The sequence below is a fragment of the Petromyzon marinus genome, chromosome 57, assembly GCF_048934315.1.
Source record: "Petromyzon marinus isolate PM22_M1 ecotype Great Lakes invasive population chromosome 57, UKy_Petmar_22M1.pri1.0, whole genome shotgun sequence".
Classification (NCBI taxonomy): Eukaryota; Metazoa; Chordata; class Hyperoartia; order Petromyzontiformes; family Petromyzontidae; genus Petromyzon; species Petromyzon marinus.
The window spans coordinates 1,916,987-1,933,073 of record NC_133723.1 but is presented as its reverse complement, the minus strand read 5'-3'; the positions used below and the strand labels follow the sequence as shown (position 1 = coordinate 1,933,073).

Sequence of the window (16,087 nt, the reverse complement as noted above, 5' to 3'; positions counted from 1 at the left end):
CCTCACCCACTGACTGCCTCACTCACCCCCTCACCTCCTCACTCACCCCCTCACCCACCGACTGCCTCACTCACCCCCTCACTCACCCCCCTCACTCACCCCCTCACCTCCTCACTCACCCCCTCACCCCTCACCCACCGACTGCCTCACTCACCCCCTCAGCAGTCCCCGAATCCGCTCTGTGCGTGAATTCGCTTCGTCGAGTCCCCTCTGTCCCGAGTCCCCTCTGTGCCGAGTCCCCCTCTGTGCCGAGTCCCCACGTCCCGAGTCCCCCTCTGTCACGAGTCCCCCTCTGTGCCGAGTCCCCCTCTGTGCCGAGTCCCCTCTGTACGCTGTCCCCCTCTGTCACGAGTCCCCCTCTGTGCTGTCCCCCTCTGCGTTGATTGACAGCGCCACGCGCATGCGCACAACCGTTCGCTCGCTGACCCGCGCGAGACGACGGCCCACCCCACGTAACTGGGGGCGGGGCCCCCAACGTGGCACGTCCACGTGGCGGAAGCGGCCGTGACGTCACGCGGAAAAACAAACACGTGACGTCACGACGGCTCGTGACGTCGCGCGAGGAATACCATTCCGGGGACGTCACTGCGGTGGGGGGGGGGGTAAACAAGCGGCCCTACGTCACGCCCCGCTCCAGACGTGCGCACGAATGACGTCATCCGTAAGCATTGGTAACCCGCGTGACCCCGCTGACCAATCGCACACAAACGGGGTCTGGAGGTCGAGGGAAGCGGTCGTGCGAGTCTCTTCGGCAACAACAGCCACTTCGTGAGTTACAACAACAACCACCACCACCACCAACCACCCTACACACAACCACCACCACCTTCCACAATAATCACAACCATCAACAACCATTCACCACCACCAACACCCATTCACCACCACCAAAAACCATTCACCAACAACCACCACCACCAACAACCCTACACACAACCACCACCATCCACCCTACACACAACCACCACCATCCACAATAACCACAACCACCACCAACAACCACCCACCACAACAACCCTACACACAACCACCACCATCCACAATAACTTACAACCATCCACAACCCTACACACAACCACCACCATCTACAACAACCATAACCACCCACCACTATCCACAACCCTATACACAATCACAACCATCCCCAACAACCCTACACACAACCACAACTATCCACCACTATCCACAACCCTACGCACAATCACAACCATCCACAACAACCCTACACACAACCACCACATTCCACAATAATTTACAACCATCCACAACCCTACACACGACCACGACCATCTACAACAACCATAACCACCCACCACAACAACTCTACACACAACCACAACTATCCACCACTATCCACAACCCTACACACAATCACAACCATCCACAACAACCCTACACACAACCACCACTATCCACAACCCTACACACAATCACAACCATCCACAACAACCCTACACACAACCACAACTATCCACCACTATCCACAACCCTACGCACAATCACAACCATCCACAACAACCCTACACGCCCCGCAAACAAAGATCCCCCGTGTAGCCTGTAACAGACTGTAGGGGCAAGTGCTGTTAGCGAGTAGCAGCAGCACCACCACCTATGAAGGTGATCACGGCACACGAGGGGGTGGGTGGGACAGCAACCATGCCCGGCCGCCTTTGTCTCCCCACTGAGACAACAGCCAGACAAACTTCACACACAACCGTTGTCAGACAACAGCCAGACAAACTTCACACGCAACCGTTGTCAGACAACAACCACACAAACCTCACACACAACCGCTGTCAGACAACAGCCGGACAAACCTCACACACAACCGCTGTCAGACAACAGCCGGACAAACCTCACACACCACCGCTGTCAGACAACAGCCACACAAACATCACACACCACCGCTGTCAGACAACAGCCACACGAACATCACACACCACCGCTGTCAGACAACAGCCACACAAACATCACACACCACCGCTGTCAGACAACAGCCACATCCATTGTAGCTGTCGCACACACAGCAGGTCACGGGCTGCTGCTGCTGCTGGGGCGGCGTTCAGCAGTGGCGGCACGAACACAACAACGCCACCCGTTCCGAACAGGGGAAACACACCACCGCCACCACCACCACGTGGCAGTGTGGTAATGCAGCCTTGCACACCCCCCCCCCCGCACTTAGGTTCTCAATCTTTAAAAAAAAAGTAAAACGTTCATAACTACATTGGGTTTGATGGAACAACAAAGTTCAAACTTACGTGCCCGTTTGCTTAATTTGTGTTTTCGATTATTTACCTTTGGAGAAAAAATAACTCTGCCCATGTCTTGCACCTCCCCCAGAAAGGGCATCTCGCGTGCACACCCATCCCACAGGTTAAGAAGAACCACTGCTCTATTATATACAGCGCACTATACGATGGCCGACGTTTCGGCCGATGGCCTTTGTTCACAGCACGCGGAGTGTGTTGTTGTGGGAGTTGTTGGACGACTGTGGGCGAGTTGACGCTCAGTTCCGGGGAAGCCTTAGCGGGAGGTTGAGACTGGATGCACAACGGGTGCTATGGGTGGCGTTGGCCCGAAAGAGAGGCGCGCGAGTCACGACATCGTCAACACCGCGACCGTGACTGGGGAGGAAGGCCCTCGTCCAGCAGTGGATCAAAGTAAAGGGCCGGACACGTGCAACCGGCTATAGCCGAGCGACAACACAATGCACGGTGGGGGTTGTGCCCCTGTATCAGGAGTCGGTGGTGGGAGGGGGATGATCGCAGCGAGGAACAATACAGCCGCCTGGCAGCAACAACAGCCGACTCCATGCTGCGTTCGCGTGGCGATCGAGGCCTGGGCCCTGACCCCTGACCCCATCCAGTGACCCCCTCCCCCACGCGTGACCCACCCTGGACAACCTTCCCCGTAATCCCCTCCTTTGACCCCTCCTCCCCCGTGACCACCCCCTTCTTATGACTCCTCCCTCACGTGACCACTCCCCCGTGACCCCCTACCCTCCCGTGCCCCTCCAGGTCACAGCTCTCGCCATGTGGACCCTCCTGCGCCGTGCGGCCACGGTGCGTGGGGCCGCTGCCCTGGGGCAGCGCACGGCGGCCACAAGCGGCGATGGGCCTCGCCTGCCCGTGCTCACCCTCTTCACCAGGGTGAGGCCGGATGTGCCCCGCTCACCTCCCCACCCCCCCCCCCCTTCTAAACTAAACTACTTTATTTATCGGGTAAGGCCTACCGAGATGTGTAGCTCTTTTTCAGAAGCGACCTGGCCATCACAAATGACAGCTCAACGAAGTGGGCTTATCATCACCATGTGCAAATTTATAGCAGCAGTCCAAATACTCTGAATGTCTGATGTTAACTATAAATGCGGAGGGGTAAACCGAGGACCCAGAGAAACATTCACGCAACCACGGGGAGAGCGTGCATACTTCAAATATATAGGCGTCAAGGTCGGGATTGAACCCATGACCTCCTGTATAACAGGCGAGGTAGTTAACATCTTAGCGACCGTGGACCCCCCCCCTCCGTCACCCCAGACTTTCCCTTAACCTTTCTATCCGACCTCATCAGCCCCCCCCCACAGCCACTAACGCGCACCGCGGTCTCTGTGCAGCACCCCTGCGTCCTGTGCAACGAGGCCAAGGAGGTGCTGAAGCCGTTCCTTCACCGGGTAAGCTACGGAGCAGCCACCACCACCACCGCGCACCCATCACAGGAGTAATTACCACCACCACCACCGCGACCACCACCCACGTGACCGCGTGTGACCGCGTCGCCCCGCGTGGCTGCACGCGTCGCCAGGTGGAGCTGGAGGAGGTGGACATCATGCATTCGGCTCACAGCTACTGGTTCCAGCGCTACCGCTACGACATCCCGGTGGTGCACCTGGACGGGCGCTTCGTCATGGAGCACCGCGTGCACCCCGGCGAGCTGGAGCGGCGCCTCAGCGCGCTCGAGCAGTACCGACGCGACAAGGCCGCGGCGGCCGGCGGCAGCAAGGGGGCGGCCGGCGGCAGCAAGGGGGCGGCCGGGGCGGCGCCCTCGCAGAACGTGGCGTGACGAGGGGCCTCCTAGGGTTACCTCCTCACCGTCCCGCTCCCAGGGCGGTGGGTCTGCTGCGTTACCCCCTGTAGACGTGGGAGGTAGTGCAGTAATTTGTAGTCACTCTGTTCAGTTGCCCGTACCAAATCGATGACGGGTACGAGGTCTCTGCCCCACTGTACGAGGCCTCTGGTTCTTCGCGTGGGCAGAGGCCGAGGTAGCGGAGAGAAGCTCGAGGCGAGGCGAGCACGTGAAGGATCGGCTTTATTGTTACAGTATTCGACTTACTTGAAAATCCAACGGCCTCTTTACATTAAATAGTGAAATAGGCAATCGCTGCCTTGGGCTGACAAAATAAAGTTTGTACGTTTAAGGAGTGCGTCAGTCGGTTCTGTTGCTCGCTTTATCCACCGTGAAGCGCCCGCGTTTCCCGGCGTCTGAGCGGAGGACCCCAGGGTACGAGCGAGGGGGGGCGGAGGAGACGGCGACGACCCTCCCCGAATGCTGCGCGACGCCGCTGGCTTCGCGGCGGTCACGACCGTCGGGTCACCGCGCCGGCGCGCAGAGCCAAGGGGGGCGGCAACCCCCGCGCCGTCACCGAGTCCCCGCTGCCGCTGCCGCTGGCGGCGGCGGCGGCTCACAGAGACTCGATCTGACGGCGCACCTTGTCCGAGGCGATGCGGTCGAGGCGGCGGTGCCGCAGGGTGACGGCGAGCGCCAGCACGGCCCCCACGCCCACGACGACGAGCTCGAAGCGCCAGAAGGCCCGCTCCTCCGCCGTCACCGAGCGGCAGCTGCACAGAAGGAGGAGAGGCCGTCGTGGTTCACGCGCCAAAGCGTTTATTTAAACTCTTGAACATTTTTTTTATGTTACCAGACGAGGCCCGCCGAGCTGTGTAGCTCTCTTTCAGAAGCGACCTGCCCACAATCGATAGCGCCAACAAAGTTGCTTATCATCATGCGGGTATTTATATCAGGCCAAATACCCTGAACGCGCGTTGATTATAAATATTGAGGGAAAAACCGGGGGACCCGGAGAAGAATCCACACAACCACAGGGAGAGACACCGCAAACTCCAAATATCTGCAGCGCATGGCCACGTCCGTCCCACGTTTAACCCAGGTCGCGCTTGCAAGAGCGGCCTTGTATCATGGCTGGCGGTGGTGGCCGTGCGCGCCTGTAATCCGGCACTGTGGTGGCAGTGAGCGTTGGTGGATCACAAATGTTACTAAATTCCACGTGGGCATCGAGGAGCGTCGTCTCCTTGGCTCACCAGGAGGTACAGCAAAAATGTCGACCCCACCTGTTCAATCTGTTTTTTGTACTCTTTTTAAACATTTATTTACTCGTTAAAGCCCACTGAGCTATTCACTTTTTCAGAGGCAACCTGGGCACACGGAACAATAACTTTTCACTTTATTTTACCACGGCCAACGAAGCTATATAGCTCTATCTCCTTGAAGTGGCTGGTATCATGTCAGAATTCATAGCCAAATAATCTAAATGATTTTACAAGTGGAGAGGAAAACCAGAGGACCCAGAGAAAAATCCATGCAACGATGGAGAGAGAGAGGACACGCAAACTTCCAAAAATACAGGCGTCGGGATCGAACCCACAACCTCCTGCATAACGAATGAAGAGGTAACGGCTCACAAGCGTGAGATTTTTCTGGGTGATCAGATTTACTTCTCTTCTACATTTAAAGCTTTCGTGACTGCAAGGATCCATACTCTTTGGTTCTATTACGCGACTTTACCGAATAGAACCAAAGCGTATCGGATTTACTCTTGCATCTAATCACTCGTTGGTCGATAACACCTTAATATAAAGAGAACGACAGAGCTTGGGAAATTGTGGTCGGCTCATCGCGTGGGCTGCCTTCCTGCTCGTCTTTTGTTCCTCCTCGCACCTTCGAGTCGTTCTCTCTTCACGAGACCGAGAGATTATTGTGTGCATTACAAAATGGAAATGATTAAATTACGAGTCTCAAAAGAGCTTATTATTTACTCCTGGTTAAATGACCGGCTAACCGTAAGATCACTTCTTCCATTTCCTGCGGAGTCACCGGGTGCTGCTCACCTGCGGAACTCGTCTTTGTGTGAATCCACGCAGCTGAGCTTCTCTACAAATCCCGTGGCTACGCAGGCCTCCATCGCCGTCTGTGAGGGGCGGCAGCGGCGGGGAGAGTGATCCAACCACACGGACTCAGCCCAGCAGGACCACTACCACCTCCAATCTCACCCAGCAGAACCACCACCACCTCCATCACACCCAGCAGGACCACCACCTTCCTCTTACCCAGCAGGTCCACCCACCAGCACCTCCATCTCACTCAGCAAGTCCACCAGCACCTCCATCTCACCAGGCAGAACCACCACCTCCATCGCACCCAGCAAGACCTCCACCTCCAATCTCACCCAGCAGAACCACCACCACCACCACCACCTTCCTCTTACCCAGCAGGTCCACCCACCAGCACCTCCATCTCACTCAGCAAGTCCACCAGCACCTCCATCTCACCAGGCAGAACCACCACCTCCATCACACCTAGCAAGACCCCCACCTCCAATCTCACCCAGCAGTACCACCACCACCACCTCCCTCACCCAGCAGGACTACTACCTCCCTCTCATCAAGTCCACCACCTCCTCCATCTCACTCTGCGGGTCCACCACCAACATCTCATACAGCAGATTTATGAGCACTCGACCCCATAAGTCCACCGCCACGTTACCCAGCAAGCCCATTAGAAAACTTAACGAACAAAGTCCACCTGGCTCTACACGGTGCTCGTTTGTGTTACGTTGTGCATATAATGTGCTGTGTGTGTTTTGTGTGTGTTTTGTGTGTGTTTTGTGTGTGTTTTGTGTGTGGTTTGTGTGTGTTTTGTGTGCGTGTTGGGGTATGTTTTGCGTGTGTTTTGTGTGTGTTTTGTGTGTGGTTTGTGTGTGTTTTGTGTGCGGTTTGTGTGTGCGTTGGGGTATGTTTTGTGTGTGTTTTGTGTGCGTGTTGGGGTATGTTTTGTGTGTGTTTTGTGTGCGTGTTGGGGTATGTTTTGTGTGTGTTTTGTGTGTGTTTTGTGTGCGTGTTGGGGTATGTTTTGTGTGTGTTTTGTGTGCGTGTTGGGGTATGTTTTGTGTGTGTTTTGTGTGCGTGTTGGGGTATGTTTTGTGTGTGTTTTGTGTGTGGTTTGTGTATGTTTTGTGTATGTTTTGTGTGCGTGTTGGGGTATGTTTTGTGTGTGTTTTGTGTGTGGTTTGTGTATGTTTTGTGTATGTTTTGTGTATGTTTTGTGTGCGTGTTGGGGTATGTTTTGTGTGCGTGTTGGGGTATGTTTTGCGTGTGTTTTGTGTGTGTGTTTGTGTGTGTGTTTTGTGTGTGTTTTGCGTGTGTTTTGCGTGTTTTGCGTGTGTTTCGTGTGTTTCGTGTGTGTTTCGTGTGTGTTTTGTGTGTGTGTTTTGTGTGTGTTTTGTGTGTGTGTTTTGTGTGTGTGTTTTGTGTGTGTGTGTTTTGTGTGTGTGTTTTGTGTGTGTGTTTGTGTGTTTTGTGTGTGTGTTTTGTGTGTGTTTTGTGTGTGTTTGTGTGTGTTTGTGTGTTTTGTTTGTGTGTTTTGTTTGTGTGTTTTGTTTGTGTGTTTTGTGTGTTTTGTGTGTGTGTTTTGTGTGTGTTTTGTGTGTCTTTTGTGTGTGTTTTCTGTGTGTTTTGCGTGCGGCTTGCGGCGCTCACGCTCTGGAAGTCGGAGCACGGGGTGCAGGGCTGCACTGTGCGGTACTCCTCCAGCGCCCAGCACGGAAGCGGCGTCACTGTGGCCACACACGAGCAGCGCTCGTTCCAGGCGACCGTCCGCAACCCACCACCGCATTATGCTCCCCCCCACCCCCCGCCCACCACCTCTGCATTAGACCGGTACGGATGAGTGGCCTAGAACCATCCCAGCATCCGCCGCCAATGCACGGCGCGGGACTCCCATCGCTGGCAAGATGAGGTGAAAAACACACAGCTCTCTGCCCTCGGATCGGGAATCGGTTCGGGGGCCATGGGCATGCACTCACGGCTGCGACGTAACCACGGACGGGGAGGAAAAAGCGGGGGGGGGGTGGATGCGGTCACGGATGCCGATTGGCTGCAGCGGTAAATTTCGCAGTAGCGGCGCTGTTGTCATTCACGTCCGCGTCACGGGCGAGACGAAACGCTGCTCACGCACGAGTGCCAGCGGCGGGAACGCCGGCGCTGGGGGGGGGGGGGTCAGGAGGAGTTCCAACAGCGCGAGCCTCACCTGCAACCAGAGAGCCCCGCACACTCGCGGCGTCCGCCACTCTGAAACGAACGAGAGAGACCGTTAGCCAATCTGCGGGGTCGCGTCAACATTACCACCAGCGGCATCATTACAGCCAAGGGTAAACTAAAACTAAACTTTTGAATTTACCAGGCAAGGCCCCACTGAGCTACGTGGCGCTTTTTCAGAAGCGGCCTGGCCACAAATGACAGCTCACCTAAAGTGGCTCGTCATGTGGAAACGTATAGCAGCAAAATGACTCTTAAACGCGTGTTTCTAGATGTGGAGGGAGAACACGCAAACTCCAAATATACAAGAAGCGTCAGGGTCAGGAATCGAACCCACGCACTCCCGTATACCAGGCGAGGTAGTTAACATCTCGCCACCATTAAGAGCTCTAAAACACCATCACTATATAAATATTGCTCCTTGTAAGGCCACAAACGGTTATTGAAGAACCACAATCATTATCCTCAACATCGTCACCATGGTCATGATGCACACCGCCATCGTTACCATATCACCATCAACAATGCTCTTCTCACCCCCGCTATGACCCTTATCACCACCACCATCGTCACTGCTAACGTAACAATCATAAATCTTCTCACCATCATCCCAGCATTACTAAAACCATAATCGTCCCATCACCATCGTAAGATCGCCAACATAACCATTTACCATCACAATTACCATGATTATGATTACCATCACTATCAGCACAATCACTATCATTACAACTACCATCACTATAATTACCATGACTCATCACAATCACTATCAATCATGACCATCACTATACGATTACCATCACAATCACCTTCAATATCACAATCATCATCATTACAATCACCATCACTATCATTACAATTACCATCACAATCACCATCAGTATCTCAATCACCATCATTACAATCACCATCACTATCATTACAATTACCATCACAATCACCATCAGTATCATCTCAATAACCATAATCACAATCACCATAATTACTATTACCATCACACTCACCATCAGTATCATCTCAATCACCATCACTATCATTACAATCACCATCAGCATCATCTCAGTCACCATCATTACAATCACTATCATTACTATTACCATCACAATCACTATCAGCATCATCTCAATCACCATCATTACAATCACCATCACTATCATTCCAATTACCATCACAATCACCATCAGTATCATCTCAATCACCATCATCACAATCACCATCACTATAATGATTATTACCATCACAATCACCATCAGTATCATCTCAATCACCATCACTATCATTACAATTACCATCACAATCACCATCAGCATAATCACAATCACCATCATTACAATCACCATTACTATCATTACAATTACCATCACAATCACCATCAGCATCATCACAATCACCATCATTACAATCACCATCACTATCATTACGATTACCATCACAATCACCATCAGTATCATCTCAGTCACTATCATTACAATCACCATAATTACTATTACCATCACAATCACCATCAGTATCATCTCAATCATCATCACTATCATTACAATTACCATCACAATCACCATCAGCATCATCTCAGTCACCATCATTACAATCACCATCACTATCATTCCAATTACCATCACAATCACCATCAGTATCATCTCAATCACCATCACCACAATCACCATCACTATAATTACTATTACCATCACAATCACCATCAGTATCATCTCAATCACCATCAGCATCATCACAATCACCATCAGTATCATCTCGGTCACCATCATCACCCGGCCCCCCGCACTGACCGGGTCAGGCCCAGTTCCGCTCCAAACGCGGCCAGAAGCAGCGGCAGCAGCAGCGGCAGCGGCCCCGGCTCCCAGCCCCGCATCGCGGGTCGGGGAGGCCCCCGGGGCCCCAGAGAGGGACGCGGGGAGGCCGCGGGTCGGGGAGGCCGCGGGTCGGGGAGGCCGCGGCGCAGGCGGCGATACGCGAGCCCTGGGGGGGCCCGTGTCACTGGGGGGGGGGCTGTGTCACTGGGGGGCCGTGTCACTGGGGGGGGGGGGGCTGTGTCACTGGGGGCCCGTGTCACTGGGGGGGGGCCGTGTCACTGGGGGGGGCCCGTGTCACTGGGGGGGGGGCCCGTGTCACTGGGGGGGGGGGGCCCGTGTCACTGGGGGGGGGGGGGCCCGTGTCCCTGGAGGCGTGGAGGCGGCGACCTCTGGAGCGTGGCGCCGCTACGCGAGGCTGCGGCTGCTACGAGACGAGGAGGAGGCCGAGGAGCGGTGGCGGCGCCACCATGACAGTCGGTAACGTCACACGGGCGGCGGTGACGTGGAGGCGGGGGGGGGCTGGCGAGGGGGCGGGGCCGGCGGGGGGGCGGGGCCGGCGGGGGGGGAGGAGCGGTGGCGCAGTGGTTAGCGCTATGCCGCGCTCACCGCTGCGATTCCTGCTCACGGCCACCACCAACACCCGGTGGCGATTATCTGAACCGGTCCTGGGCCTCTCCGCCTAGGTCGACTCAACCTCAAACGAGCACCTCGTGGGGTGTGCAAACATCGCCAAAATGGAGACAAAGGCGGCCGGGGGTGGTGCTGGCCACCCACCCCCTCGTGTGCCCTTCCGGCTTGCTCGCTAACAACACTTGCCCCAACAGTCTGTTAAGGCTACACGGGGGATCTTTGTCTTGTCTTTGGTGGTGGTGGTGGGACTCCGCGTGTGCCAGTAGGGGGCACAGCTCCTGGTGCGCCCCACGGCACCGGCTGGGTCTGTCCCGAGACCTCCTCTTGTCAGCAGCGAGAGCCTTCGGCATTTCACGTGGCCTCAAAGTGCACCTAGCCTGGCACGGGCGCCGTGGCGATGTCTCCGTCACTTAGTGGCGAATGGCGGGGTGTTGGTCCTGGGCCTCTCCTAGGTCGACTCAGCCTCAAATGTGTATCCGGTGCGGTGTTTAAATACAGCATCGCCACTGGGGAGACAAAGGCGGCCGGGAGTGGTGTTGGCCACCCACCTCCACGATGGTGATGACATCACCCAGCACCACGATGATGATGACGTAGCCCAGCACCACGATGGTGATGACATCACCCAGCACCACGATAGTGATGACATCACCCAGCACCACGATGGTGATGACATCACCCAGCACCACGATGGTGATGACGTAGCCTAGCACTACGATGGTGATGACATCACCCAGCACCACGATGGTGATGACGTAGCCCAGCACCACGATGGTGATGACATTACCCAGCACCACGATGGTGATGACATCACCCAGCACCACGATAGTGATGACATCACCCAGCACCACGATGGTGATGACATCACCCAGCACCACGATGGTGATGACATCACCCAGCACCACGATGGTGATGACATCACCCAGCACCACGATGGTGATGACATCACCCAGCACCACGATGGTGATGACATCACCCAGCACCACGATGGTGATGACGTCACCCAGCACCACGATGGTGATGACATCACCCAGCACCACGATGGTGATGACATCACCCAGCACCACGATGGTGATGACATCACCCAGCACCACGATGGTGATGACATCACCCAGCACCACGATGGTGATGACATCACCCAGCACCACGATGGTGATGACATCACCCAGCACCACGATGGTGATGACATCACCCAGCACCACGATGGTGATGACATCATCCAGCACCACGATGGTGATGACATCACCCAGCACCACGATGGTGATGACATCACCCAGCACCACGATGGTGATGACATCACCCAGCCCCACGATGGTGATGACGTAGCCCAGCACTACGATGGTGATGACATCACCCAGCACCACGATGGTGATGACATCACCCAGCACCACGATGGTGATGACATCACCCAGCACCACGATGGTGATGACATCATCCAGCACCACGATGGTGATGACATCACCCAGCACCACGATGGTGATGACATCACCCAGCACCACGATGGTGATGACATCACCCAGCACCACGATGGTGATGACGTAGCCCAGCACTACGATGGTGATGACGTAGCCCAGCACTACGATGGTGAGGACATCACCCAGCACCACGATGGTGATGACGTAGCCTAACACTACGATGGTGATGACGTAGCCCAGCACTACGATGGTGATGAAGTGGCCTAGCACTACGATGGCGATGACGTAGCCTAGAACTGCGATGGTGATGACGTTGCCCAGCACTACGATGGTGATGACATCACCCAGCACCACGATGGTGATGACATCACCCAGCACCACGATGGTGATGGCATAGCCCAGCACCACGATGGTGATGACATCACCCAGCACCACGATGATGACGTAGCCCAGCACCACGATGATGATGACGTAGCCCAGCACGACGATGGTGATGACGTAGCCTAGCACTACGATGGTGATGACGTAGCCCAGCACTACGATGGTGAGGACATCACCCAGCACCACGATGGTGATGACGTAGCCTAACACTACGATGGTGATGACGTAGCCCAGCACTACGATGGTGATGAAGTGGCCTAGCACTACGATGGCGATGACGTAGCCTAGAACTGCGATGGTGATGACGTTGCCCAGCACTACGATGGTGATGACATCACCCAGCACCACGATGGTGATGACATCACCCAGCACCACGATGGTGATGGCATAGCCCAGCACCACGATGGTGATGACATCACCCAGCACCACGATGGTGATGACGTAGCCCAGCACCACGATGGTGATGACGTAGCCCAGCACCACGATGGTGATGACATCACCCAGCACTACGATGGTGATGACATCACCCAGCACCACGATAGTGATGACATCACCCAGCACCACGATGGTGATGACATCACCCAGCACCACGATGGTGATGACGTAGCCCAGCACCACGATGGTGATGACATAGCCCAGCACCACGATGGTGATGACATCACCCAGCACCACGATGGTGATGACATAGCCCAGCACCACGATGGTGATGACGTAGCCTAGCACTACGATGGTGATGACGTAGCCCAGCACTACGATGGTGATGACGTAGCCCAGCACTACGATGGTGATGACATCACCCAGCACTACGATGGTGATGACATCACCCAGCACCACGATAGTGATGACATCACCCAGCACCACGATGGTGATGACATCACCCAGCACCACGATGGTGATGACATCACCCAGGACCACGATGGTGATGACATCACCCAGCACTACGATGGTGATGACGTAGCCTAGCACCACGATGATGATGACATCACCCAGCACCACGATGGTGATGACGTAGCCTAGCACTACGATGGTGATGACATCACCCAGCACCACGATGGTGATGACGTAGCCCAGCACCACGATGGTGATGACATTACCCAGCACCACGATGGTGATGACATCACCCAGCACCACGATAGTGATGACATCACCCAGCACCACGATGGTGATGACATCACCCAGCACCACGATGGTGATGACATCACCCAGCACCACGATGGTGATGACATCACCCAGCACCACGATGGTGATGACATCACCCAGCACCACGATGGTGATGACGTCACCCAGCACCACGATGGTGATGACATCACCCAGCACCACGATGGTGATGACGTCACCCAGCACCACGATGGTGATGACATCACCCAGCACCACGATGGTGATGACATCACCCAGCACCACGATGGTGATGACATCACCCAGCACCACGATGGTGATGACATCACCCAGCACCACGATGGTGATGACATCACCCAGCACCACGATGGTGATGACATCACCCAGCACCACGATGGTGATGACATCACCCAGCACCACGATGGTGATGACATCACCCAGCACCACGATGGTGATGACATCACCCAGCACCACGATGGTGATGACATCACCCAGCACCACGATGGTGATGACATCACCCAGCACTACGATGGTGAGGACATCACCCAGCACCACGATGGTGAGGACATCACCCAGCACCACGATGTTTATGACGTAGCCCAGCACCACGATGGTGATGACGTATGTAGTGACATCGCCGGATGTCAGTGTGCAATGCCGGCCCTCTAGAGGCACTGCGTGTGGTGTAACACCATCGTGGACACGTCAGCGGTGTGGGTGTAGTACCGGCCCTAGAGGGGCTCGTGAGCGCTGATGGATAGCGCTGGATAGCACCACGCTTGGCGTGCAGTGCCAGCCCCTACCGGACAGGGTGTGGGAGTGCCGGCCATAGGAATGAGGTTACTAAAGGCCATGGCACTCAGGTTGACCCGAGAGGACACGTGACCAGTTAAGTCTACAAAGGGGCCCAAGTGGGGGCTAGGGGTGGTCACGTGGTTAGCATCGAGATACTTCCCGAGGATTCTGGAAGGTGGGCGTGGCCAAGGGCGGAGCCAGCCACGCCGTAGAGAATATCAGCCGGGTCCCCCAGAGGGATCGGCGTTGTTGTTGTTCATCCTGAAGAACCCTTCGTCAGCGTTCTACGTTCTCCGAGTCTCCAACACGTGGACCTGGACCCGAGCTGTGGCCTCGATCCGTAGTAGCAGTTACGTTGTAATTAGTGTAGTTACTAGTGTAGTGTAGTTACTAGTGTAGTGTAGTTACTAGTGTAGTGTAGTTACTAGTGTATTAACTAGTGTAGTTAGCCTGGTGGTCACCACCACAGGTTGTTATTCCGTTTGGGGAAAGTTACCCCGTGTGTCGGAGTTAAGTAAATGTGTTGCCTCCAAGTGTACGTCTGCAACTCAGTTGAACTCACTACTACATAGCCCACCACGCGATGGCCCAGGACCACGATCCCCCCCACACACACACACCACACACACACCACACACACAGCTCTAGTAATGTTGACACATTCCATCAGCCACACGGTTATTCCTTCCTGGGGCGACGTAGTGTAAGCAGCGTTGGCACCGCGCAAGCGACACTCTTGGCATCGGTGTCGACATTCAGGGTCTCATCAGCAGGGTCGGGCTCCCTCGAGACGATGCTGGTGGAACTTGCCAGATGTTGTTTATAGGCAAGGTCGTTCTCTGTTAGATTCCCAGTTCTATGCATAATGCAGTGGTGTAACTACATTATTAGTGGCATAGTGATTACATTATCAGTGCTGTAACTACATTATCAGTGGTGTAGTAACTACATTATCAGTGGTGTAGTAACTACATTATCAGTGGAGTAGTAACTACATTATCAGTGGTGTAGTAACTACATTATCAGTGGCGTAGTAACTACATTATCAGTGACGTAGTAACTACATTATCAGTGGCGTAGTGACTACATTATCAGTGACGTAGTAACTACATTATCAGTGGAGTAGTAACTACATTATCAGTGACGTAGTAACTACATTATCAGTGGTGTAGTAACTACATTATCAGTGACGTAGGAACTACATTATCAGTGGCGTAGTGACTACATTATCAGTGACGTAGTAACTACATTATCAGTGGAGTAGTAACTACATTATCAGTGACGTAGTAACTACATTATCAGTGGCGTAGTGACTACATTATCAGTGACGTAGTAACTACATTATCAGTGGAGTAGTAACTACATTATAAGTGGCATAGTAACTACATTATCAGTGGCGTAGTAATTACATTTGCAGTGGTGTAGTAACTACATTATCAGTGGTGTTGTAATTACATTATTAGTGGTGTAGTAACTACATTATAAGTGGCGTAGTAACTACATTATCAGTGGAGTAGTAACTACATTGCCAGTGGTGTAGTAACTACATTATCAGTGGTGTAGTAACTACATTAACAGTGGTGTAACTACATTATCAGTGGCGTAGTAA

General features: G+C 54.2%; 2 protein-coding genes across 2 annotated transcripts; one reads left to right on the top strand and one right to left on the bottom strand.

The window, feature by feature from the left end:
• Positions 1–594: 594 nt before the first annotated feature.
• On the top strand, positions 595–4,417 carry C57H5orf63 (chromosome 57 C5orf63 homolog). The gene is made up of 4 exons (XM_032975975.2): positions 595–768; positions 3,021–3,152; positions 3,617–3,673; positions 3,805–4,417. Exons 2-4 carry the CDS (start codon positions 3,036–3,038, stop codon positions 4,060–4,062), a joined length of 432 nt encoding a protein of 143 aa, XP_032831866.1. The 5' UTR covers positions 595–768; positions 3,021–3,035; the 3' UTR covers positions 4,063–4,417.
• JTB (jumping translocation breakpoint) lies at positions 4,292–10,363 on the bottom strand. Its single transcript, XM_032944922.2, has 5 exons — positions 10,118–10,363; positions 8,323–8,363; positions 7,773–7,849; positions 6,126–6,205; positions 4,292–4,838 (listed from the first exon to the last, which is right to left on the bottom strand). Exons 1-5 carry the CDS (start codon positions 10,198–10,200, stop codon positions 4,682–4,684), a joined length of 438 nt encoding a protein of 145 aa, XP_032800813.2. The 5' UTR covers positions 10,201–10,363; the 3' UTR covers positions 4,292–4,681.
• Positions 10,364–16,087: the final 5,724 nt, after the last annotated feature.